The sequence below is a fragment of the Salmo trutta genome, unplaced genomic scaffold (genome assembly GCF_901001165.1).
Source record: "Salmo trutta unplaced genomic scaffold, fSalTru1.1, whole genome shotgun sequence".
In the NCBI taxonomy this organism is placed as follows: domain Eukaryota; kingdom Metazoa; phylum Chordata; class Actinopteri; order Salmoniformes; family Salmonidae; genus Salmo; species Salmo trutta.
The window spans coordinates 4,537,543-4,565,359 of NW_021822962.1; the positions used below are offsets into that span (position 1 = coordinate 4,537,543).

The window sequence follows — 27,817 nt, forward strand, 5'->3', positions numbered from 1 at the left end:
CTGGTGATATTATGGCATTACCTCCCCACTGACACACAGGCTCAGATATTTACCACTTATATTACTGGTGATATTATGGCATTACCTCCCCACTGACACACAGGCTCAGATATTTACCACTTATATTACTGGTGATATTATGGCATTACCTCCCCACTGACAAACAGACTCAGATATTTACCACTTATATTACTGGTGATATTATGGCATTACCTCCCCACTGACACAGACTCAGATATTTACCACTTATATTACTGGTGATATTATGGCATTACCTCCCCACTGACACACAGACTCAGATATTACCACTTATATTACTGGTGATATTATGGCATTACCTCCCCACTGACAAACAGACTCAGATATTTACCACTTATATTACTGGTGATATTATGGCATTACCTCCCCACTGACACACAGGCTCAGATATTTACCACTTATATTACTGGTGATATTATGGCATTACCTCCCCACTGACACACAGACTCAGATATTTACCACTTATATTACTGGTGATATTATGACATTACCTCCTCACTGACACACAGGCTCAGATATTTACCACTTATATTACTGGTGATATTATGGCATTACCTCCCCACTGACACACAGACTCAGATATTTACCACTTATATTACTGGTGATATTATGGCATTACCTCCCCACTGACACACAGGCTCAGATATTTACCACTTATATTACTGGTGATATTATGGCATTTCCTCCCCACTGACACACAGGCTCAGATATTTACCACTTATATTACTGGTGATATTATGGCATTACCTCCCCACTGACACACAGGCTCAGATATTTACCACTTATATTACTGATGATATTATGGCATTACCTCCCCACTGACACACAGGCTCAGATATTTACCACTTATATTACTGATGATATTATGGCATTACCTCCCCACTGACACACAGGCTCAGATATTTACCACTTATATTACTGGTGATATTATGGCATTACCTCCCCACTGACACACAGGCTCAGATATTTACCACTTATATTACTGATGATATTATGCATTACCTCCCCACTGACACACAGGCTCAGATATTTACCACTTATATTACTGGTGATATTATGGCATTACCTCCCCACTGACACACAGGCTCAGATATTTACCACTTATATTACTGGTGATATTATGGCATTACCTCCCCACTGACACACAGGCTCAGATATTACCACTTATATTACTGGTGATATTATGGCATTAACTCCCCACTGACACACAGGCTCAGATATTACCACTTATATTACTGGTGATATTATGGCATTACCTCCCCACTGACACACAGGCTCAGATATTTACCACTTATATTACTGGTGATATTATGGCATTACCTCCCCACTGACACACAGGCTCAGATATTTACCACTTATATTACTGGTGATATTATGGCATTACCTCCCCACTGACACACAGGCTCAGATATTTACCACTTATATTACTGGTGATATTATGGCAATACCTCCCCACTGACACACAGGCTCAGATATTTACCTCTTATATTACTGGTGATATTATGGCATTACCTCCCCACTGACACACAGGCTCAGATATTTACCACTTATATTACTGGTGATATTATGGCAATACCTCCCCACTGATATCATGAGGCCATTTTAATCTGCTACAATACCTTTCTCCTTTCATCAATGGGGAACACAACAACTAAGTCAGTGAATCACTTAGTGAGGTCAGTGAAAAAGCTGATTGCTGTCCTCTCTCTCTCTCTCTCTCTCTCTCTCTCTCTCTCTCTCTCTCTCTCTCCTTGTCTTTCCCTCTCTCGTCACAGAGTGGGTGTAGTTAAACAAACATCCCACTTCCAGAGGATGTCCGACACTCCTTCACTCCTGCAGCTGTATCAGCTACTTAACATAACCCCAGTAAGTCAGTGTCTTGTTCATTCCATTGTGTGTGTGGGGGTGTCATTCCACACTGGTATGCAGGGCAGGCTAGCTGTCCAGGCCGGGCCCAGACCTGCTGTTCTGTAGGCCTGAAGGAGGCTTGGCTGGTGTCTCACATGCCTGCCTCTCCCTGCCCCTCTACTCTCTCTCTCTCTCTCTCTATCTCCCTGCCCCTCTACTCTCTCTTTCTCTCTCTCTCTATCTCCCTGCCCCTCTACTCTCTCTCTCCCTGCCCTCTACTCTCTCTATCTCTCTCTCTCTCTCCCTGCCCCTCTACTCTCTCTATCTCCCTGCCCCTCTACTCTCTCTCTCCCTGCCCCTCTACTCTCTCTATCTCCCTGCCCCTCTACTCTCTCTATCTCCCTGCCCCTCTACTCTCTCTATCTCCCTGCCCCTCTACTCCTCTCTCTCTGCCCTCTACTCTCTCTCTCCCTGTCCCTCTACTCTCTCTCTCTCCCTGTCCCTCTACTCTCTCTCTCTCCCTGCCCCTCTACTCTCTCTCTCTCCCTGCCCCTCTACTCTCTCTCTCTCCCTGTCCCTCTACTCTCTCTCTCTCCCTGCCCCTCTACTCTCTCTCTCTCCCTGCCCCTCTACTCTCTCTCTCTCCCTGTCCCTCTGCACTCTCTCTCTCTCCCTCTCTCTCTCCCTGCCCCTCTACTCTCTCTCTCTCTCTCTCTCTCTATCTCCCTGCCCCTCTACTCTCTCTCTCTCCCTGCCCCTCTACTCTCTCTCTCTCCCTGCCCCTCTACTCTCTCTCTCTCCCTGCCCCTCTACTCTCTCTCTCTCCCTGCCCCTCTACTCTCTCTCTCTCCCTGCCCCTCTACTCTCTCTATCTCCCTGCCCCTCTACTCTCTCTATCTCCCTGTCCCTCTGCACTCTCTCTCTCTCTCCCTCTCTCTCTCCCTGCCCCTCTACTCTCTCTCTCTATCTCCCTGCCCCTCTACTCTCTCTCTCTCCCTGCCCCTCTACACTCTCTCTCTCCCTGCCCCTCTACTCTCTCTATCTCCCTGTCCCTCTGCACTCTCTCTCTCTCCCTCTCTCTCTCTCCCTGCCCCTCTACTCTCTCTCTCTCTATCTCCCTGCCCCTCTACTCTCTCTATCTCCCTGCCCCTCTACTCTCTCTATCTCCCTGCCCCTCTACTCTCTCTCTCTCTCTATCTCCCTGCCCCTCTACTCTCTCTCTCTCTCTCCCTGCCCCTCTACTCTCTCTCTATCCCTGCCCCTCTACTCTGTCTCCCTGCCCCTCTACTCTCTCTCTCTCTCTCCCTGCCCCTCTACTCTCTCTCTCTCTCTCTCTATCTCCCTGCCCCTCTACTCTCTCTCCCTCTCTATCTCCCTGCCCCTCTACTCTCTCTCTCTCTCTCTCACCCTGCCCCTCTGCACTCTGTCTCTCTATCTCCCTGCCCCTCTACTCTCTCTCTCTATCTATCTCCCTGCCTCTCTGCTTTCTGTCTTCTCTCGCTCACCCTGCCCCTCTGCTCTCTCTCTCTCCCTGCCCCTCTGCTGCTATCTCTCTCTCTCTCACCCTGCCCCTCTGCTCTCTGTCTCTCTCTCTCTCCCTGCCCCTCTACTCTCTGTCTCTCTCTCACCCTGCCCCTCTGCTCTCTGTCTCTCTCTCTCTCTCCCTGCCTCTCTGCTCTCTGTCTCTCTCTCTCCCTGCCTCTCTGCTCTGTCGTTCTCTCCCTGCCTCTCTGCTCTGTCTCTCTCTCCCTATACAGTATAGTACATAGGGCTCTGTTTGGGACTCAGCCTCAGTCTCTCTCTGTTCCTCTCAGCCACTGAGCCAGTTGTCTGTCAGCGCTGAGACTATGTGTTCACTCCCTTTCCTTTCCTGTGTTGTCATAGCGTCATCCTATTGTAGAGTACACCAGAGCCCTGTAGTTAGACAGTTGGGCCAAAGCCATTCCTGCAGTATGATGCATTTACATGACACTTCAACATTCTATGGCAGTGAGCTGGCGCAGCCCCAGAGAAATGATTTAGTGGAGAGGTGCTGATTAAAGGGGAATAAACTGTAAACTATAAAACAAAGAAAGAGACTCACACTCTATATATAAACTCCCAGTCATTTATTGGGTAAAACATCACTGTGCCTTCTTCAGGGTGCCTGAGAGCAGAGGGTGTCTCCTTCAGGGTGCCTTATTCAGGGTGCCTGAGAGCAGAGGGTGCCTCCTTCAGGGTGCCTTCTTCAGGGTGCCTGAGAGCAGAGGGTGCCTTCTTCAGGGTGCCTGAGAGCAGAGGGTGCCTCCTTCAGGGTGCCTCCTTCAGGGTGCCTGAGAGCAGAGGCTGCCTCCTTCAGGGTGCCTGAGAGCAGAGGCTGCCTCATTCAGGGTGCCTTCTTCAGGGTGCCTGATTGCAGAGGGTGCCTCCTTCAGGGTGCCTCCTTCAGGGTGCCTGAGAGCAGAGGGTGCCTCCTTCAGGGTGCTTGAGAGCAGAGGGTGCCTCCTTCAGGGTGCTTGAGAGCAGAGGGTGCCTCCTTCAGGGTGCCTTCTTCAGGGTGCCTGAGAGCAGAGGGTGCCTCCTTCAGGGTGCTTGAGAGCAGAGGGTGCCTCCTTCAGGGTGCCTTCTTCAGGGTGCCTGAGAGCAGAGGGTGCCTCATTCAGGGTGCTTGAGAGCAGAGGCTGCCTCCTTCAGGGTGCCTGAGAGCAGAGGCTGCCTCCTTCAAGGTGCCTGAGAGCAGAGGGTGCCTCCTTCAGGGTGCCTGAGAGCAGAGGCTGCCTCCTTCAGGGTGCCTGAGAGCAGAGGCTACCTCCTTCAGGGTGCCTGAGAGCAGAGGGTGCTTCCTTCAGGGTGCCTTCATCAGGGTGTCTGCAAGCAGAGGGTGCCTCCTTCTCGGTGCCTCAACAAGGCACAGTGATTGAGAAATGTCGGTGGTTTATTCAGTAAATTCCTAGGAGTTTATATATAGTGTATAGTCTTTATTAGTTTGAATAGCCATGTTAGTTCCCCATTAACAACACATGGTGTATATTTAAACAATGCTATGTAAGTGAATGTCTACAATATTCTCTAAATATATATCTCTGGTGTCCACTACACAGACTACAGGCTAGCATTATCCTACTGTACTGCCTACTATACAGACTACAGACTAGCATTATCCTACTGTACTGTCTACCACACAGACTACAGGCTAGCATTATCCTACTGTACTGTCTACTACACAGACTACAGACTAGCATTATCCTACTGTACTGTCTACTACACAGACTACAGACTAGCATCATCCTACTGTACTGTCTACCACACAGACTACAGGCTAGCATTATCCTACTGTACTGTCTACTACACAGACTACAGGCTAGCATTATCCTACTGTACTGTCTACTACACAGACTACAGGCTAGCATTATCCTACTGTACTGTCTACTATACAGACTACAGGCTAGCATTATCCTACTGTACTGTCTACTACACAGACTACAGGCTAGCATTATCCTACTATACTGTCTACTACACAGACTACAGGCTAGCATTATCCTACTGTACTGTCTACTATACAGACTACAGGTTAGCATTATCCTACTGTACTGTCTACTACACAGACTACAGGCTAGCATTATCCTACTGTACTGTCTACTATACAGACTACAGGTTAGCATCATCCTACTGTACTGTCTACTACACAGACTACAGGCTAGCATTATCCTACTGTACTGTCTACTACACAGACTACAGGCTAGCATTATCCTACTGTACTGTCTACTATACAGACTACAGGCTAGCATTATCCTACTGTACTGTCTACTACACAGACTACAGGCTAGCATTATCCTACTGTACTGTCTACTACACAGACTACAGGCTAGCATTATCCTACTGTACTGTCTACTACACAGACTACAGGCTAGCATTATCCTACTGTACTGTCTACGACACAGACTACAGGCTAGCATTATCCTACTGTGCTGTCTACTACACAGACTACAGGCTAGCATCATCCTACTGTACTGTCTACTATACAGACTACAGGCTAGCATTATCCTACTGTACTGTCTACTACACAGACTACAGGCTAGCATTATCCTACTGTACTGTCTACTACACAGACTACAGGTTAGCGTCATCCTACTGTACTGTCCACTACACAGACTACAGGTTAGCATTATCCTACTGTACTGCCTACTATACAGACTACAGGCTAACATCATCCTACTGTACTGTCTACTACACAGACTACAGGCTAGCATTATCCTACTGTACTGTCTACTATACAGACTACAGGCTAGCATTATCCTACTGTACTGTCTACTACACAGACTACAGGCTAGCATTATCCTACTGTACTGTCTACTATACAGACTACAGGCTAGCATTATCCTACTGTACTGTCTACTACACAGACTACAGGCTAGCATCATCCTACTGTACTGTCTACTACACAGACTTTACTGATAGCTACTAGCAATGACTTTACTGATAGCTACTAGCTCTGACTTTACTGATAGCTACTAGCAATGACTTTACTGATAGCTACTAGCAATGACTTCACTGATAGCTACTAGCTCTGAATTTACTGATAGCTACTAGCTCTGACTTTACTGATAGCTACTAGCAATGACTTTACTGATAGCTACTAGCAATGACTTCACTGATAGCTACTAGCTCTGACTTTACTGACAGCTACTAGCTCTGACTTTACTGATAGCTACTAGCAATGACTTTACTGATAGCTACTAGCTCTGACTTTACTGATAGCTACTAGCTCTGACTTTACTGATAGCTGCTAGCTCTGACTTTACTGATAGCTACTAGCAATGACTTTACTGATAGCTGCTAGCTCTGACTTTACTGATAGCTACTAGCAATGCCTTTACTGATAGCTACTAGCTCTGACTTTACTGATAGCTACTAGCTCTGACTTTACTGATAGCTACTAGCTCTGTCTTTACTGATAGCTACTAGCTCTGACTTTACTGATAGCTACTAGCTCTGTCTTTACTGATAGCTGCTAGCTCTGACTTTACTGATAGCTACTAGCTCTGACTTTACTGATAGCTACTAGCTCTGTCTTTACTGATAGCTACTAGCTCTGACTTTACTACTCTACTTTATTGAGGAAAGTGTACTGTCATAATACTACCCACTGCATCTTCTGAGTCCAGGCTTTATTTCCAGTAAAGGCTTTCTAGAGGACACCAAAATAATCATGAAAAATAGATTTCTGTGTAAATCGAAATAGCTTTAGGTAGTAGACCAGCAGATTATTGAGGGCGGGTCGGTGTTGTGGGTTGTGTTGGTGTTGTGGTTGGTTTTGTAGTTGTGGTTGGTGTTGTGGTTGGTGTTGTGGTTGGTGTTGTGGTTGGTGTTGTGGTTGTGTACCTTTAGGTAGTAGACCAGCAGCTTATTGAGGGTGGGGTTGGTGTTGTGGTTGTGGTCGGTGTTGTAGTTGGTGTTGCGGTCGGTGTTGTGGTCGGTGTTGTGGTCGGTGTTGTGGTTGGGGTTGTGGTTGGGGTTGTGGTTGGGGTTGTGGTTGGTGTTGTGGTTGGTGTTGTGGTTGTAGTTGGTGTTGTAGTTGGTGTTGTGGTTGGTGTTGTGGTTGTAGTTGGTGTTGCGGTTGGTGTTGCGGTTGGTGTTGTGGTTGGTGTTGTGATTGTAGTTGGTGTTGTGGTTGTAGTTGGTGTTGTGGTTGTAGTTGGTGTTGTGGTTGGTGTTGCGGTTGGTGTTGTGGTTGGTGTTGTGGTTGTGTACCTTTAGGTAGTAGACCAGCAGCTTATTGAGGGTGGGGTTGGTATTGTGGTTGTGGTTGGTGTTGTGGTTGGTGTTGTGGTCGGTGTTGCTGTTGTGGTTGTAGTTGGTGTTGTGGTTGGTGTTGCGGTTGGTGTTGTGGTTGTGTACCTTTAGGTAGTAGACCAGCAGCTTATTGAGGGTGGGGTTGGTGTTGTGGTTGGTGTTGTGGTTGGTGTTGCGGTTGGGGTTGTGGTCGGTGTTGTGGTTGGTGTTGCGGTTGGGGTTGTGGTCGGTGTTGTGGTCGGTGTTGCGGTTGGTGTTGTGGTTGGTGTTGTGGTTGGTGTTGCGGTTGTGGTCGGTGTTGTGGTTGGTGTTGCGGTTGGTGTTGTGGTTGGTGTTGCGGTTGGGGTTGTGGTTGGGGTTGGTGTTGTGGTTGGTGTTGTGGTTGGTGTCGGTGTTGTGGTTGGTGTTGTGGTTGATGTTGTGGTTGGTGTTGGGGTTGGTGTTGCGGTTGGTGTTGCGGTTGGTGTTGCGGTTGGTGTTGGGGTTGGTGTTGTGGTTGATGTTGTGGTTGGGGTTGGTGTTGCGGTTGGTGTTGCGGTTGGTGTTGTGGTTGGTGTTGTGGTTGGTGTTGTGGTTGATGTTGTGGTTGGTGTTGTGGTTGATGTTGTGGTTGTGGTTGGTGTTGTGGTTGGTGTTGTGGTTGTGGTTGATGTTGTGGTTGTGTACCTTTAGGTAGTAGACCAGCAGCTCATTGAGGGCGGGGTCTGCGTTCAGGTTGACCAGGAAGCATTTGTCCTCTCCAACTTTGATCCCAGACGTCTCCAGGGAGATCCCCATACTCTCTAGCTGCTGCTGACGCTCCTGTGGAAATACAACAAACATACAAGTCATTTTACCTCTGCACAGACATTTACCACCAACGGTTTAGTCCGGATGCAGAAGCTTCCATGTGATTTGAATGTGCTAAATGAATGTGAGTGAGTGTGTAGGTTACCGTAGCGATCTCCTCTGTGTTGCGTAGTTTCTGCTCCCAGGTAACAGTCATCTCCTGGATCAGCTTCTCTGACTCCTGAAGCCTCTCCTTCAGCTCTGGAGCCTTTAGAGACTGGAACATAGACACACAGAGACACACACGGACCAGTCAGAACGGACCAGCCAGAACGGACCAGCCAGAACGGACCAGTCAGAACGGACCAGTCAGGACGGACCAGCCAGGACGGACCAGTCAGGACGGACCAGTCAGAACGGACCAGCCAGAACGGACCAGTCAGGACGGACCAGCCAGGACGGACCAGCCAGAAGGGACCAGCCAGGACGGAACCGTCAGAACGGACCAGCCAGGACGGACCAGCCAGGACGGACCAGCCAGGACGGACCAGTCAGAACGGACCAGTCAGAACGGACCAGCCAGAATGGACCAGTCAGAACGGACCAGCCAGAACCGACCAGTCAGAACGGACCAGTCAGAACGGACCAGCCAGGACGGACCAGCCAGGACGGACCAGCCAGGACGGACCAGTCAGAACGGACCAGCCAGAACGGACCAGTCAGAACGGACCAGCCAGAACGGACCAGTCAGAACGGACCAGTCAGGACGGACCAGTCAGGACGGACCAGCCAGGACGGACCAGTCAGAACGGACCAGTCAGAACGGACCAGCCAGGACGGACCAGCCAGGACGGACCAGTCAGGACGGACCAGTCAGAACGGACCAGTCAGGACGGACCAGTCAGAACGGACCAGCCAGGACGGACCAGTCAGAACGGACCAGCCAGAACGGACCAGCCAGAACGGACCAGCCAGAACGGACCAGTCAGAACGGACCAGTCAGAACGGACCAGTCAGGACGGACCAGCCAGGACGGACCAGCCAGGATGTGTGTGTGCCTCTGTGTGTGTCTCCTACCTCAGCCTGAGAGAGCTGTACTCTGAGTTTCTCCACTTCCTCCCGGAGCTCTCTGATGATGCGTGCGTTGGGGTCTTCATTGACGACGGCGTGGTTGACGATCCTCTTGGCGCGGTCTGCGTAACGCAGCGTGGACAACGTCTCCTCGTAGTTATCAGCTGCTGGGCTCACCGTGGCGATCATACACGTCTTACTGTTGCCACCCAGGTTGTCCTGGCAACACCGAGGGAGGGATAGGAACAAACAGTTGAATTGATAGACAGTTATAATGTAGACTTCAGTGTTGGTGAATGTCAACAGTATGAGCTAGTACAGCAGTAGTTTCTGTAACATGAAAGAACTGTTATTGATATTCCTTCCATTACTACAGTACAGCGAGGACCAATAATCAATATTAGGGATGTTAAAGGTACTTTCTTTGCCCAGAACTATTGGATGTCAAATTCTGGTCGGGGATCCAGAATTGACACGTATTCCCTCCCGATTCTGGGACTCTTCCAACCAGTATTTGTGGAAAACCTGTGGGGCCATTTTTCAACCCTGATCAATAGACAGTAAAGCTAGGACCAGAGTGATAGGAGGTGTCTGTTAGTACCCTGATCAATAGACAGTACAGCTAGGACCAGAGTGATAGGTGTCTGTTAGTACCCTGATCAATAGACAGTACAGCTAGGACCAGAGTGATAGGTGTCTGTTTAGTACCCTGATCAATAGACAGTACAGCTAGGACCAGAGTGATAGGAGGTGTCTGTTAGTACCCTGATCAATAGACAGTACAGCTAGGACCAGAGTGATAGGAGGTGTCTGTTAGTACCCTGATCAATAGACAGTACAGCTAGGACCAGAGTGATAGGAGATGTGTGTTAGTACCCTGATCAATAGACAGTACAGCTAGGACCAGAGTGATAGGTGTGTGTTAGTACCCTGATCAATAGACAGTACAGCTAGGACCAGAGTGATAGGAGGTGTGTGTTAGTACCCTGATCAATAGACAGTACAGCTAGGACCAGAGTGATAGGAGGTGTGTGTTAGTACCCTGATCAATAGACAGTACAGCTAGGTCCAGAGTGATAGGAGGTGTGTGTTAGTACAGACCTTGAGGAGCCAGGTGAGGACAGAGTCTCTGTAAGGAACAAACTTATTCTTCCCCCCCTTCCCTGCAGACTGGTCCGCCAGCGCAGAGATCACACAGCCCAGTGTGGTAAGAGACCTGCACACACACACACACACACACACACACACACACACACACACACACACACACACACACACACACACACACACACACACACACACACACATATACACAGAGAGAAAGACACTCAACATACTACAATGATATATCCATACATACATGTCTTGCATCTGAGTATAATCAACCAATAAAACATGTCAAAAAAAGGATTTCACAGTTTCAAGATAACTTCTTGTATTATAGTGACTGGATCATCATATGACCCATTACATTACCTGAACATAACATCTACACAGTAGAGGTATTGGATGTTAACTGGAGGGGACATCTAAACAGTAGAGGTATTGGATGTTAACTGGAGGGGACATCTAAACAGTAGAGGTATTGGATGTTAACTGGAGGGGACATCTAAACAGTAGAGGTATTGGATGTTAACTGGAGGGGACATCTAAACAGTAGAGGTATTGGATGTTAACTGGAGGGGACATCTAAACAGTAGAGGTATTGGATGTTAACTGGAGGGGACATCTAAACAGTAGAGGTATTGGATGTTAAATAGAGGAGACATCTAAACAGTAGAGGTATTGGATGTTAACTGGAGGAGACATCTAAACAGTAGAGGTATTGGATGTTAACTGGAGGGGACATCTAAACAGTAGAGGTATTGGATGTTAACTGGAGGGGACGTCTAAACAGTAGAGGTATTGGATGTTAACTGGAGGGGACATCTAAACAGTAGAGGTATTGGATGTTAACTGGAGGGGACATCTAAACAGTAGAGGTATTGGATGTTAACTGGAGGGGACATCTAAACAGTAGAGGTATTGGATGTTAACTGGAGGGGACATCTAAACAGTAGAGGTATTGGATGTTAACTGGAGGAGACATCTAAACAGTAGAGGTATTGGATGTTAACTGGAGGAGACATCTAAACAGTAGAGGTATTGGATGTTAACTGGAGGGGACATCTAAACAGTAGAGGTATTAGATGTTAACTGGAGGAGACGTCTAAACAGTAGAGGTATTGGATGTTAACTGGAGGAGACATCTAAACAGTAGAGGTATTGGATGTTAACGGGAGGAGACATCTAAACAGTAGAGGTATTGGATGTTAACTGGAGGGGACATCTAAACAGTAGAGGTATTAGATGTTAACTGGAGGGGACATCTAAACAGTAGAGGTATTGGATGTTAACTGGAGGGGACATCTAAACAGTAGAGGTATTGGATGTTAACTGGAGGAGACATCTAAACAGTAGAGGTATTGGATGTTAACTGGAGGGGACATCTAAACAGTAGAGGTATTGGATGTTAACTGGAGGAGACATCTAAACAGTAGAGGTATTGGATGTTAACTGGAGGGGACATCTAAACAGTAGAGGTATTGGATGTTAACTGGAGGAGACATCTAAACAGTAGAGGTATTGGATGTTAACTGGAGGGGACATCTAAACAGTAGAGGTATTGGATGTTAACTGGAGGGGACATCTAAACAGTAGAGGTATTGGATGTTAACTGGAGGGGACATCTAAACAGTAGAGGTATTGGATGTTAACTGGAGGGGACATCTAAACAGTAGAGGTATTGGATGTTAACTGGAGGGGACATCTAAACAGTAGAGGTATTGGATGTTAACTGGAGGAGACATCTAAACAGTAGAGGTATTGGATGTTAACTGGAGGGGACATCTAAACAGTAGAGGTATTGGATGTTAACTGGAGGGGACATCTAAACAGTAGAGGTATTGGATGTTAACTGGAGGGGACATCTAAACAGTAGAGGTATTGGATGTTAACTGGAGGGGACATCTAAACAGTAGAGGTATTGGATGTTAACTGGAGGGGACATCTAAACAGTAGAGGTATTGGATGTTAACGGGAGGGGACATCTAAACAGTAGAGGTATTGGATGTTAACTGGAGGGGACATCTAAACAGTAGAGGTATTGGATGTTAACTGGAGGGGACATCTAAACAGTAGAGGTATTGGATGTTAACTGGAGGGGACATCTAAACAGTAGAGGTATTGGATGTTAACTGGAGGGGACATCTAAACAGTAGAGGTATTGGATGTTAACTGGAGGGGGACATCTAAACAGTAGAGGTATTGGATGTTAACTGGAGGGGACATCTAAACAGTAGAGGTATTGGATGTTAACTGGAGGAGACATCTAAACAGTAGAGGTATTGGATGTTAACTGGAGGGGACATCTAAACAGTAGAGGTATTGGATGTTAACTGGAGGGGACATCTAAACAGTAGAGGTATTGAATGTTAACTGGAGGGGACATCTAAACAGTAGAGGTATTGGATGTTAACTGGAGGGGACATCTAAACAGTAGAGGTATTAGATGTTAACTGGAGGAGACGTCTAAACAGTAGAGGTATTGGATGTTAACTGGAGGAGACATCTAAACAGTAGAGGTATTGGATGTTAACGGGAGGAGACATCTAAACAGTAGAGGTATTGGATGTTAACTGGAGGGGACATCTAAACAGTAGAGGTATTAGATGTTAACTGGAGGGGACATCTAAACAGTAGAGGTATTGGATGTTAACTGGAGGGGACATCTAAACAGTAGAGGTATTGGATGTTAACTGGAGGAGACATCTAAACAGTAGAGGTATTGGATGTTAACTGGAGGGGACATCTAAACAGTAGAGGTATTGGATGTTAACTGGAGGAGACATCTAAACAGTAGAGGTATTGGATGTTAACTGGAGGGGACATCTAAACAGTAGAGGTATTGGATGTTAACTGGAGGAGACATCTAAACAGTAGAGGTATTGGATGTTAACTGGAGGGGACATCTAAACAGTAGAGGTATTGGATGTTAACTGGAGGGGACATCTAACAGTAGAGGTATTGAATGTTAACTGGAGGGGACATCTAAACAGTAGAGGTATTGGATGTTAACTGGAGGGGACATCTAAACAGTAGAGGTATTAGATGTTAACTGGAGGAGACGTCTAAACAGTAGAGGTATTGGATGTTAACTGGAGGAGACATCTAAACAGTAGAGGTATTGGATGTTAACGGGAGGAGACATCTAAACAGTAGAGGTATTGGATGTTAACTGGAGGGGACATCTAAACAGTAGAGGTATTAGATGTTAACTGGAGGGGACATCTAACAGTAGAGGTATTGGATGTTAACTGGAGGGGACATCTAAACAGTAGAGGTATTGGATGTTAACTGGAGGAGACATCTAAACAGTAGAGGTATTGGATGTTAACTGGAGGGGACATCTAAACAGTAGAGGTATTGGATGTTAACTGGAGGAGACATCTAAACAGTAGAGGTATTGGATGTTAACTGGAGTGGACATCTAAACAGTAGAGGTATTGGATGTTAACTGGAGGAGACATCTAAACAGTAGAGGTATTGGATGTTAACTGGAGGGGACATCTAAACAGTAGAGGTATTGGATGTTAACTGGAGGGGACATCTAAACAGTAGAGGTATTGGATGTTAACTGGAGGGGACATCTAAACAGTAGAGGTATTGGATGTTAACTGGAGGGGACATCTAAACAGTAGAGGTATTGGATGTTAACTGGAGGAGACATCTAAACAGTAGAGGTATTGGATGTTAACTGGAGGGGACATCTAAACAGTAGAGGTATTGGATGTTAACTGGAGGGGACATCTAAACAGTAGAGGTATTGGATGTTAACTGGAGGGGACATCTAAACAGTAGAGGTATTGGATGTAACTGGAGGGGACATCTAAACAGTAGAGGTATTGGATGTTAACTGGAGGGGACATCTAAACAGTAGAGGTATTGGATGTTAACTGGAGGGGACATCTAAACAGTAGAGGTATTGGATTGTTAACTGGAGGGGACATCTAAACAGTAGAGGTATTGGATGTTAACTGGAGGAGACATCTAAACAGTAGAGGTATTGGATGTTAACTGGAGGGGACATCTAAACAGTAGAGGTATTGGATGTTAACTGGGGGACATCTAAACAGTAGAGGTATTGGATGTTAACTGGAGGAGACATCTAAACAGTAGAGGTATTGGATGTAACTGGAGGGGACATCTAAACAGTAGAGGTATTGGATGTTAACTGGAGACATCTAAACAGTAGAGGTATTGGATGTTAACTGGAGGGGGTACACTAAACAGTAGAGGTTATGGATGTAACTGGAGGGGACATCTAAACAGTAGAGGTATGGATGTTAACTGGAGGGGACATCTAAACAGTAGAGGTATTGGATTTAACTGGAGGGGACATCTAAACAGTAGAGGTATTGGATGTTAACTGGAGGGGACATCTAAACAGTAGAGGTATTGGATGTTAACTGGAGGGGACATCTAAACAGTAAGGTATTGGATGTTAACTGGAGGGACATCTAAACAGTAGAGGTATTGGATGTTAACTGGAGGGACATCTAAACAGTAGAGGTCTGGGATGTTAACTGGAGGAGACATCCTAAACAGTAGAGGTATGGAATTGGATGTTAACTGGAGGGGACATCTAACATGTAGAGGTATTGGATGTTAACTGGAGGAGACATCTAAACAGTAGAGGTATTGGATGTTAACTGGAGGGGACATCTAAACAGTAGAGGTATTGGATGTTAACTGGAGGGGACATCTAAACAGTAGAGGTATTGGATGTTAACTGGAGGAGACATCTAAACAGTAGAGGTATTGGATGTTAAACTGGAGGGGACATCTAAACAGTAGAGGTATTGGATGTTAACTGGAGAGACATCTAAACAGTAGAGGTATTGGATGTTAACTGGAGGGGACATCTAAACAGTAGAGGTATTGGATGTTAACTGGAGGAGACATCTAAACAGTAGAGGTATTGGATGTTAACTGGAGGAGGACATCTAAACAGTAGAGGTATGGACTGTTAACTGGAGGGGACATCTAAACAGTAGAGGTATTGGATGTAACTGGAGGAGACATCTAAACAGTAGAGGTATTGGATGTTAACTGGAGGGGACATCTAAACAGTAGAGGTATTGGATGTTAACTGGAGGAGACATCTAAACAGTAGAGGTATTGGATGTTAACTGGAGGAGACATCTAAACAGTAGAGGTATTGGATGTTAACTGGAGGGGACATCTAAACAGTAGAGGTATTGGATGTTAACTGGAGGAGACATCTAAACAGTAGAGGTATTGGATGTTAACTGGAGGGGACATCTAAACAGTAGAGGTATTGGATGTTAACTGGAGGAGACATCTAAACAGTAGAGGTATTGGATGTTAACTGGAGGAGACTTACCTGTTGATGTTGCTGCCCTCTTTCAGCCTCTCCCCTGCAGCTCCAGTTTTAGACACACGCTCACTACCAGCCAGATCCACCAGGCTCATCTTGCTCACCTTCTCCCCTGAGTTCTACACACACACACACACACACGCACACGCACACGCACACGCACACACACACACACACAAAACATTCCCCAAACAGACCAAATGAAGAGAGATTAATATGCTAGTAGTTAGAAGCTCTGAACTCAAAGGTCAGTCCTTTAACCTGTCATTACAACAGTAATAATACAAACTGTTGTTAAGATACATTACTGTGTATTGTCTAACCACAGGTCATTAAGAGAATCCTTGTCTTTTAAAGTAAAATGGTGGTGTGAGTTCTGAAGGATGACATGGTGGTGTGTGTGTGTGTGTGTGTGTGTGTGTGTGTGTGTGTGTGTGTGTGCGCGTGCCCTGACACTGACCCCAGACTTCAGGTCGTAGAGTGTCTGTGTGTGTGTGTGTGTGTGTGTGTGTGTGTGTGTGTGTGTGTGTGTGTGTGTGCGTGCCCTGACACTGACCCCAGACTTCAGGTCGTAGAGTGTCTGTGTGTGTGTGTGTGTGTGTGTGTGTGTGTGTGTGTGTGTGTGTGTGTGTGTGTGTGTGTGTGTGTGTGCGTGTGCGTGCCCTGACACTGACCCCAGACTTCAGGTCGTAGAGTGTCTGTGTGACGATGATGCTGAAAACGGCGTGGGAACGACTGCTCTCCTCATTCATATTGGTGGCCGCCACCGTCCGCGACTTATTCCCCTCCGACATCAACACCTCAATGTCCTACAGAGAGAGAATGATGTCTGTGTACTGTCCACCTCTCAGAGAGCATAGTAAATACCTTTAAACAGGCAGTCTCTAGAACAACTCATTCAGGAAGTATCAGCATGTGGCTCAGTGCCATCATGTGATCATTCAACTGGGTCACAGCAGGCAGGCAGCGGTGGGGTGGACTGACTGACTGACAGGGGATATGGATGGAGGGACTATTGATGGGGGAGACAATGGATGGAGGAGACTATGGATGGAGGGACTATGGATGTAGGGGACTATTGATGGAGGGACTATTGATGGGGGAGACTATTGATGGGGAGACTATGGATGGAGGAGACTATTGATGGAGGAGACTATGGATGGAGGGACTATGGATGGAGGAGACTATGGATGGAGGGACTATGGATGTAGGGGACTATTGATGGAGGAGACTATGGATGGAGGAGACTATTGATGGAGGAGACTATGGATGGAGGAGACTATGGATGGAGGAGACTATGGATGGAGGGACTATGGATGGAGGAGACTATGGATGGAGGAGACTATGGATGGAGGGGACTATTGATGGAGGGACTATGGATGGAGGAGACTATGGATGGAGGAGACTATGGATGGAGGGACTATTGATGGGGGAGACTATGGATGGAGGAGACTATGGATGGAGGAGACTATGGATGGAGGAGACTATGGATGGAGGGACTATGGATGGAGGAGACTATGGATGGAGGAGACTATGGATGGAGGGGACTATTGATGGAGGGACTATTGATGGGGGAGACTATGGATGGAGGGACTATTGATGGAGGGACTATTGATGGAGGGACTATTGATGGGGGAGACTATGGATGGAGGAGACTATGGATGGAGGAGACTATGGATGGAGGGGACTATTGATGGAGGGACTATTGATGGAGGGACTATTGATGGGGGAGACTATGGATGGAGGAGACTATGGATGGAGGGACTATTGATGGGGGAGACTATGGATGGAGGAGACTATGGATGGAGGGACTATTGATGGGGGAGACTATTGATGGGGGAGACTATGGATGGAGGGACTATTGACGGAGGGACTATTGATGGGGGAGACTATGGATGGAGGAGACTATGGATGGAGGGACCAAGGATGTAGGGGACTATGCATGGAAGGGACTATGGATGGAGGGACTATTGATGGGGGAGACTATGGATGGAGGAGACTATGGATGGAGGGGACTATTGATGGGGGAGACTATGGATGGAGGAGACTATGGATGGAGGGGACTATTGATGGAGGGACTATGGATGGAGGAGACTATGGATGGAGGGGACTATTGATGGAGGGACTATTGATGGAGGGACTATTGATGGGGGAGACTATGGATGGAGGAGACTATGGATGGAGGAGACTATGGATGTAGGGGACTATTGATGGAGGGACTATTGATGGGGGAGACTATGGATGGAGGAGACTATGGATGGAGGAGACTATGGATGGAGGAGACTATGGATGTAGGGGACTATGCATGGAGGGACTATTGATGGGGGAGACTATGGATGGAGGGACTATTGATGGAGGGACTATGGATGTAGGGGACTATGCATGGAGGGGATTATTGATGGAGGAGACTATGGATGGAGGAGACTATGGATGGAGGAGACTATGGATGGAGGGGACTATTGATGGAGGGACTATTGATGGGGGAGACTATGGATGGAGGGACTATTGATGGGGGAGACTATGGATGGAGGGACTATGGAAGGACTATGGATGGATGGAGGAGACTATGGATGTAGGGGACTATTGATGGAGGAGACTATGGATGGAGGGGACTATGGATGGAGGGGACTATTGATGGAGGAGACTATGGATGGAGGGGACTATGGATGGAGGGACTATGGAAGGACTATGGATGTAGGGGACTATTGATGGAGGAGACTATGGATGGAGGAGACTATGGATGTAGGGGACTATTGATGGAGGAGACTATGGATGGAGGAGACTATGGATGTAGGGGACTATTGATGGAGGAGACTATGGATGGAGGGGACTATTGATGGAGGAGACTATGGATGGAGAGACTATGGACAGAGGGGACTGGAGGGGACTATGGATGTTAACATCCAATAATACCTCTCCTACCCAGGTGGGCATCTCCCTGTCTCCACCTCTCCTACCCAGGTGGACATCTCCCTGTCTCCACCTCTCCTACCCAGGTGGGCATCTCCCTGTCTCCACCTCTCCTACCCAGCTGGGCATCTCCCTGTCTCCACCCCTCCTACCCAGGTGGGCATCTCCCTGTCTCCACCTCTCCTACCCAGGTGGGCATCTCCCTGTCTCCACCTCTCCTACCCAGGTGGGCATCTCCCTGTCTCCACCTCTCCTACCCAGGTGGGCATCTCCCTGTCTCCTACCGTCTCCTACCCAGGTGGGCATCTCCCTGTCTCCACCCTCTCCTAGCCCAGGCTGGGCTCTCCCTGTCTCCACCTCTCCTACCCAGTGCGGGCATCTCCCTGTCTCCACCTCGTCCTACCCAGGTGGCATCTCCCTGTCTCCACCTCTCCTACCCAGGCGGCATCTCCCTGTCTCCACCTCTCCTACCCAGTGCGGCATCTCCCGGTCTCCACCTCTCCTACCCAGGTGGGCATCTCCCTGTCTCCACCTCTCCTACCCAGGGTGGGCAGCTCCCTGTCTCCACTCTCCTACCCAGGTGGGCATCTCCCTGTCTCCACCTCTCCTACCCAGGTGGGCATCTCCCTGTCTCCACCTCTCCTACCCAGGTGGCATCTCCTGTCTCCACCTCTCCTACCCAGGTGGGCATCTCCCTGTCTCCACCTCTCCTACCCAGGTGGCATCTCCCTGTCTCCACCTCTCCTACCAGGTGGGCATCTCCCGTCTCCCCCTCTCCTACCCAGGTGGGCATCTCCCTGTCTCCACCTCTCCTACCCAGGTGGGCATCTCCCTGTCTCCACCTCTCCTACCCAGGTGGGCATCTCTCCCTGTCTCCACCTCTCCTACCCAGGTGGGCATCTCCCTGTCTCCACCTCTCCTACCCAGGTGGCATCTCCCTGTCTCCACCTCTCCTACCCAGGTGGGCATCTCCCTGTCTCCACCTCTCCTACCCAGGTGGGCATCTCCCTGTCTCTACCTCTCCTACCCAGGTGGACATCTCCCTGTCTCCACCTCTCCTACCCAGGTGGCATCTCCCTGTCTCCACCTCTCCTACCCAGGTGGGCATCTCCCTGTCTCCACCTCTCCTACCCAGGTGGCATCTCCCTGTCTCCACTCTCCTACCCAGTGGGCATCTCCCTGTCTCCACCTCTCCTACCCAGGTGGGCATCTCCCTGTCTCTACCTCTCCTACCCAGGTGGACATCTCCCTGTCTCCACCTCTCCTACCCAGGTGGGCATCTCCCTGTCTCCACCTCTCCTACCCAGGCGGGCATCTCCCTGTCTCCACCTCTCCTACCCAGGTGGGCATCTCTCTGTCTCCACCTCTCCTACCCAGGTGGGCATCTCCCTGTCTCCACCTCTCCTACCCAGCTGGGCATCTCCCTGTCTCCACCCCTCCTACCCAGGTGGGCATCTCCCTGTCTCCACCTCTCCTAACCAGGTGGGCATCTCCCTGTCTCCACCTCTCCTACCCAGGTGGGCATCTCCCTGTCTCCACCTCTCCTACCCAGGTGGGCATCTCCCTGTCTCCACCTCTCCTACCCAGGTGGGCATCTCCCTGTCTCCACCTCTCCTACCCAGGTGGACATCTCCCTGTCTCCACCTCTCCTACCCAGGTGGGCATCTCCCTGTCTCCACCTCTCCTACCCAGGTGGGCATGTCACTGTCTCCAAAGGAACTGTACTCACCTCAAAGTTGGTGACGGCCAGTTGTGACAGGCCGTCCACATACGGACCCAGAACCTTGTGCTCTCTGACCTTCAGAGACTGACGACTCCTGGACAGAGGAAGAGATAATCCACAGACATGTTTTAGTCGCTGAGCTAAATGAATGGTAACACACAGCTCAGCTATGAAACAGAGAATGCAGCATGCCCATCCATCTACGTTAGGATAATCCACTCTGACAACATTACATTTTATAAAGCACTGTGACTGAAGACTGCTAGATGTTTCACTAGGTGGTGCAGTGTGTGTGTGTGTGTGTGTTCTTCACTAGGTGGTGCAGTGTGTGTGTGTTCTTCACTAGGTGGTGCAGTGTGTGTGTGTTCTTCACTAGGTGGTGCAATGTGTGTGTGTTCTTCACTAGGTGGTGCAGTGTGTGTGTGTTCTTCAATAGGTGGTGCAGTGTGTGTGTGTGTTCTTCACTAGGTGGTGCAGTGTGTGTGTGTGTTCTTCACTAGGTGGTGCAGTGTGTGTGTGTGTGTGTGTGTGTGTTCTTCACTAGTGTGTGTGTGTGTGTGTGTGTGTGTGTGTTCTTCACTAGGTGGTGCGGCAGTGTGTGTGTGTGTTCTTCACTAGGTGGTGCAGTGGTGTGGTGTGTGTGTGTTCTTCACTAGGTGGTGCAGTGTGTGTGTGTGTGTGTTCCTGGTGGTGCAGTGTGTGCCTTAGGTGTGTGTAGTGTGTGTGTGTGTTCTTCACTAGGTGGTGCAGTGTGTGTGTGTGTTTCTTCACTAGGTGTGTGTGTGTGTGTGTGTGTGTGTGTGTTCTTCACTAGGTGGTGCAGTGTGTGTGTGTATGTGTTCTTCACTAGGTGGTGCAGTGTGTGTGTGTGTGTTCTTCACTAGGTGGTGCAGTGTGTGTGTGTTCTTCACTAGGTGGTGCAGTGTGTGTGTGTGTTCTTCACTAGGTGGTGCAGTGTGTGTGTGTGTTCTTCACTAGGTGGTGCAGTGTGTGTGTGTGTTCTTCACTAGGTGGTGCAGTGTGTGTGTTCTTCACTAGGTGGTGCAGTGTGTGTGTTCTTCACTAGGTGGTGCAGTGTGTGTGTGTGTTCTTCACTAGGTGGTGCAGTGTGTGTGTGTGTTCTTCACTAGGTGGTGCAGTGTGTGTGTTCTTCACTAGGTGGTGCAGTGTGTGTGTTCTTCACTAGGTGGTGCAGTGTGTGTGTGTGTGTGTGTGTTCTTCACTAGGTGGTGCAGTGTGTGTGTTCTTCACTAGGTGGTGCAGTGTGTGTGTTCTTCACTAGGTGGTGCAGTGTGTGTGTGTGTTCTTCACTAGGTGGTGCAGTGTGTGTGTGTGTGTGTGTTCTTCACTAGGTGGTGCAGTGTGTGTGTTCTTCACTAGGTGGTGCAGTGTGTGTGTGTTCTTCACTAGGTGGTGCAGTGTGTGTGTGTGTGTTCTTCACTAGGTGGTGCAGTGTGTGTGTGTGTATGTGTTCTTCACTAGGTGGTGCAGTGTGTGTGTTCTTCACTAGGTGGTGCAGTGTGTGTGTGTATGTGTTCTTCACTAGGTGGTGCAGTGTGTGTGTTCTTCACTAGGTGGTGCAGTGTGTGTGTGTGTATGTGTTCTTCACTAGGTGGTGCAGTGTGTGTGTTCTTCACTAGGTGGTGCAGTATGTGTGTGTGTGTGTTCTTCACTAGGTGGTGCAGTGTGTGTGTTCTTCACTAGGTGGTGCAGTGTGTGTGTTCTTCACTAAGTGGTGCAGTGTGTGTGTGTGTGTTCTTCACTGGGTGGTGCAGTGTGTGTGTGTGTGTGTTCTTCACTAGGTGGTGCAGATGGGTTCACTGAACCTGATCTTCACTTGGCTGTTTGCCAGAGGGGGGTGGGAAAGCTATAGATCAGTGACGGTCGACTGAGCTCCCCCCTTCTCTCTCTCTCTCTCTCCCCCCCTTCTCTCTCTCTCTCTCTCGCTCTCTCTCTCAGAGATATAGAGAGAAACACACAGAGGTACACACAGAGATATATACAGAGAAACACACAGATATACACACAGAGATATATACAGAGATATATACAGAGATACACACAGAGATATATACAGAGATATATACAGAAAAACACACAGAGATATATACAGAGAAACACACAGAGATACACACAGACATATATACAGAGATATATCATAAGGTGAATGCACCAATTTGTAAGTCGCTCTGGATAAGAGCATCTGCTAAATGACGTAAATGTAAATATACAGAGATACACACAGATATACATACAGAGAAACACACAGAGATATATACAGAGATATATACAGAGATACACACAGATATACATGCAGAGGTACACACAGACATATTTACTGAGATATACACAGAGATGCACACAGAGATATATACAGAGATACACACAAAGATATATACAGAGAAACACACAGAGATATACACAGAGAAACACACAGAGATACACACAGAGATATATACAGAGATACACACAGATATATATACAGAGATATATACAGATATTTATACAGAGATACACACAGAGATATATACAGAGATACACACAGAGATATATACAGAGATATGTACAGAGAAACACACAGAGATATATACAGAGATACACAGAGATATATACAGAGAAACACACAGAGATATATACGGAGATACACACAGAGAAACACACAGAGATATATACAGAGATATATACAGAGATACACACAGATATATATACACAGAGATATATACAGATATTCATACAGAGATACACACAGAGATCTATACAGAGATACACAGAGATATATATATAGAGTGTCACGTCCTGACCAGTAATACGGGTTATTTGTTATTGTAGTTTGGTCAGGACGTGGCAGGGGGTATTTGTTTTATGTGGTTTGGGGTGGTGGTTTGTTTAGTAGGGTATTTGATTTATGTATTCCGGGGGGTTTTGGGCACTGTTCTATGTTAGTGTATTTCTATGTTCTGTCTAGTCTTTTGTATTTCTATGTTTTGTTAATTGGGGTCGGACTCTCAATTGGAGGCAGGTGTTTTCTAGTTGCCTCTGATTGAGAGTCCTATATATATGTATGTGTTTGTTGAGTGCTTTGTGCGAGATTGTTCTGTGTATAGCTTTGTGCCTTACCAGCCTGTGAATAGTCGTTGTGTTTTCTTTGTGTACGTGTTTATTTTGGTTCTCCTTCTTGTCCGATTATAATAAAGAAGATGAGTGCACATTTCCCCGCTGCATTTTGGTCTAAATCCGACAACAACCGTTACATAGAGATACACACAGAGATATATATAGAGATACACACAGAGATACACAGAGATATATACAGAGATACACACAGAGATACACAGAGATATATACAGAGATACACACAGAGATATATACAGAGATATGTACAGAGATACCCAGAGATACACACAGAGATATATACAGAGAAACACAGATACACATAGATATATACAGAGATATACAGAGATATATATAGAGATACACACAGAGATATATACAGAGATACACAGATATATATACAGAGATACACAGATATATATACAGAGATACACACAGAGATATATACAGAGATACACACAGAGATACACAGTGAGCCAGGGTGTGTTTGTGTGTGAGAGACAGAGAGCGAGAGAGAGACAGAGAGAGACAGAGAGACAGAGACAGAGAGAGAAAGAGAGAGAGAGAGAGAGAACGCTGGGCATGTATATAATCAATGGTAGGCTTCGAGGGGACTCCTACGGTAGGTACACCTATAGCTCATCTCTTGGCAGTAGTACTGTAGACTACTTTATCACTGACCTCAACCCACATTCTCTCAGAGCGTTCAGTCAGCCCACTGACATCCCTATCAGATCACAGCAAAATCAGTCTACTTGAACAGAGCAATACTCAAATCATGAAGCATCAAAACCAAAGGAACTGAATAATATTAAGAAATGCTATAGATGGAAGGAAAGTAGTGTACTTTAACAGTGAAGGTGTAAACTGTAGAACATCTAAACAAGATATAATTTGACCTCTCAGCTTCCCTATCAAATAAAAAAAAATCTATCAGAAAACCTAAGAAAACGAACAACAATGATAAAAGGTTTGATTAAGAATGCAAAAATCTTCCCCAATATTTGGAACCAAGGACTGATCACCCCAATCCACAAAAGTGGAGACAAGTCTGACCCCAATAACTTCCGGGAGAAATGGTCAACAGCAACCTTGGGAAAATCCTCTGCATTATCATTAACAGCAGACTCGTACATTTCCTCAATGAAAACAATGTACTGAGCAAATGTCAAATTGGCTTTTTACCAAATGACCGTACGACAGACCACGTATTCACCCTGCACACCCTAATTGAGAAACAAGCAAATCAAAACAAAGGCAAAGTCATGCTTTGTTAATTTCAAAAAAGCCTTTGACTCAATTTGGCACTAGGGCCTGCTATACAAATTGATAGAAAGTGGTGTTGGGGGAAAAATATACGACATTATAAAATCCATGTACACAAACAACAAGTTTGCGGTTAAAAAACACACACAATTCTTTCCACATGGCCGGGGGGTGAGACAGGGATGCAAGCCCCACCCTCCCCACCCTCACAGTGAGCATAGCCTTGCTATTGAGAAAGGCAGACCTGGCTCTCAAGAGAAGACAGGCTATGTGCACACTGCCCACAAAATGAGGTGGAAACTGAGCTGCACTTCCTAACCTCCTGCCAAATGTAGGACCATATTAGAGACACATATTTCCCTCAGATTACACAGACCCACAAAGAATTCGAAAACAAATTCAATTTTGATAAACTCCCATATCTACTGGGGGAAATACCACAGTGCGGCATCACAGCAGCAAGATTTGTGACCTGTTGCCACAAGAAAAGGGCAACCAGTGTAGAACAAACACCATTGTAAATACAACCCATATTTATGTTTATTTACTTTCCCTTTTGTACTTTAACTATGTGCACATCGCTACAACACTGTATATAGACATAATATGACAATTGAAATGTCTTTATTCTTTTGGAACTTTGTAAGTGTAATGTTTACTGTTCATTTCGTACAGTTGAAGTTGGAAGTTTACATACACCTTAGCCAAATACATTTAATCTCAGTTTATCACAATTCCTGACATTTAATCCTAGTAAAAATTCCCTGCCTTAGGTCCGTTAGGATCACCACGTTATTTTAAGAATGTGAAATGTCAGAATAATAGTAGAGAGAATGATTTATTTCAGCTTTTAATTCTTCCATCACATTCCCAGTGGGTCAGAACGTTTACATACACTCAATTAGTATTTGGTAGCATTGCCTTTAAATTGTTTAACTTGGGTCAAACGTTTCAGGGTAGCCTTCCACAAGCTTCCCACAATAAGTTGGGTGAATTTTGGCCCATTCCTCCTGACAGAGCTGGTGTAACTGAGTCAGGTTTGTAAGCCTCCTTGCTCAGCACACACTTTTTCTGTTCTGTCCCACAAATTTTCTACATGGAATTGAGGTCAGGGCTTTGTGATGGCCACTCCAATTAGCTTGACTTTGTTGTCCTTAAGCCATTTTGCCACTACTTTGGAAGTATGCTTGGGGTCATTGTCCATTCTGAAGACCCATTTGCGACCAAGCTTTAACTTCCTGACTGATGTCTTGAGATGTTGCTTCAATATATCCACATATTTTCCCCCCTCATGATGCAGTCTATTTTGTGAAGTGCACCAGTCCATCCTGCAGCAAAGCACCCCCACAACATGATGCTGCCACCCCCGTGCTTCACGGTTGGGATGGTGTTCTTCGGCTTGCAAGCCTCCCCCTTTTTCCTCAAAACATAATGATGGTCATTATGACCAAACTGCTCTATTTTTGTTTCATCAGACCAGAGGACATTTCTCCAAAAAGTATCATCTTTGTCCCCATGTGCAGTTGCAAACCGTAGTCTATCTTTTTTATGGCGGTTTTGGAGCAGTGGCTTCTTCCTTGCTGAGCGGCCTTTCAGGTTATGTTGATATAGGACTAGTTTTACTGTGGATATAGATACTTTTGTACCTGTTTCCTCCAGCATCTTCACAAGGTCCTTTGCTGTTGTTCTGGGATTGATTAGCACTTTTCGCACCAAAGTACGTTAATCTCTAGGAAACAGAACATGTCTCCTTTATGAGCAGTATGACGGCTGCGTGGTCCCATGGTCTTTATACTTGCGCACTATTGCTTGTACAGATGAACGTGGTACCTTCAGGCGTTTGGAAATTGCTCTCAAGGATGAACCAGACTTGTGGAGGTCTACAATATTTTTCTGAGGTCTTGGCTGATTTCTTTAGATTTTCCCATGATGTCAAGCAAAGAGGCACTGAGGCACTGAGTTTGAAGGTAGGCCTTGAAATACATCCACAGGTACACCTCCAATTGACTCAAATGATGTCAATTAGCCTATCAGAGGCTTCTAAAGCCATGACATCCTTTTCTGGAATTTTCCAAGCTGTTTAAAGGCACAGTCAACTTAGTGTATGTAAACTTCTGACCCACTGGAATTGTGATACAGTGAATTATAAGTGAAATAATTTGTCTGTAAACAATTGTTGGAAAAATTACTTGTCATGCACAAAGTAGATGTCCTTACCAACTTGCCAAAACTATAGTTTGTTAACAAGAAATTTGTGGAGTGGTTGAAAACGAGTTTTAATGACTCCAACCTGTGTTTGTACACTTCCGACTTTAATTGTATTGTTTATTATCTATTTCACCTGCTTTGGCAATGTAAACATATGTTTCCCATGCCAATAAAGCCCTTACATTGAATTGAATTGAGAGAGAGAACAAGAGAACGAGAGAGAGAGAGACAGAGAGACAGAGAGAGAGAGAGACAGAGAGAGACAGAGAGAGAGAGAGAGATAGAGAGAGAAACAGAGACAGAGAGAGAGAGAGAGAGAGAGAGAGAGAGAGAGAGAGACAGAGAGAGACAGAGAGAGAAACAGAGACAGAGAGAGACAGAGAGAGATGAGAGAGACAGAGAGACACAAATGCGCGCACAGGAACACTACCTGATCTAACGAGCACACGAGGGGACAGCTTTATTACAGGCCATACTGTTTCTAACTGTCTTAATCTCCCCCATAGAAACAACAGTGACAGCACCGTCAACAAAAACGGAAGGGTTCTTTTGCAGCTCTGTAGAAGCCTGGGTCTGTACTTTGTCAATGGTAGGTTACGGGGGGACTCCTTGGGGAGATTCACCTACTGCTCACCTCTTGGCCACAGTACAGTAGACTATAT

General features: G+C 46.7%; 1 protein-coding gene across 1 annotated transcript in view; it reads right to left on the reverse strand.

Moving 5' to 3' along the window:
- kif13a (kinesin family member 13A) overlaps nt 1–27,817 on the reverse strand; it is a 193,686-nt gene that overhangs the window by 70,983 nt on the left and 94,886 nt on the right. Inside the window, exons 7-13 of the mRNA XM_029746847.1 lie at nt 20,577–20,664; nt 16,612–16,746; nt 15,944–16,056; nt 10,600–10,714; nt 9,505–9,717; nt 8,594–8,704; nt 8,326–8,460 (exon numbers count right to left, since the gene is read on the reverse strand). Coding sequence (XP_029602707.1) covers nt 8,326–8,460; nt 8,594–8,704; nt 9,505–9,717; nt 10,600–10,714; nt 15,944–16,056; nt 16,612–16,746; nt 20,577–20,664 — 910 coding nt within the window. The remainder of the gene's footprint in view (nt 1–8,325; nt 8,461–8,593; nt 8,705–9,504; nt 9,718–10,599; nt 10,715–15,943; nt 16,057–16,611; nt 16,747–20,576; nt 20,665–27,817) is intronic.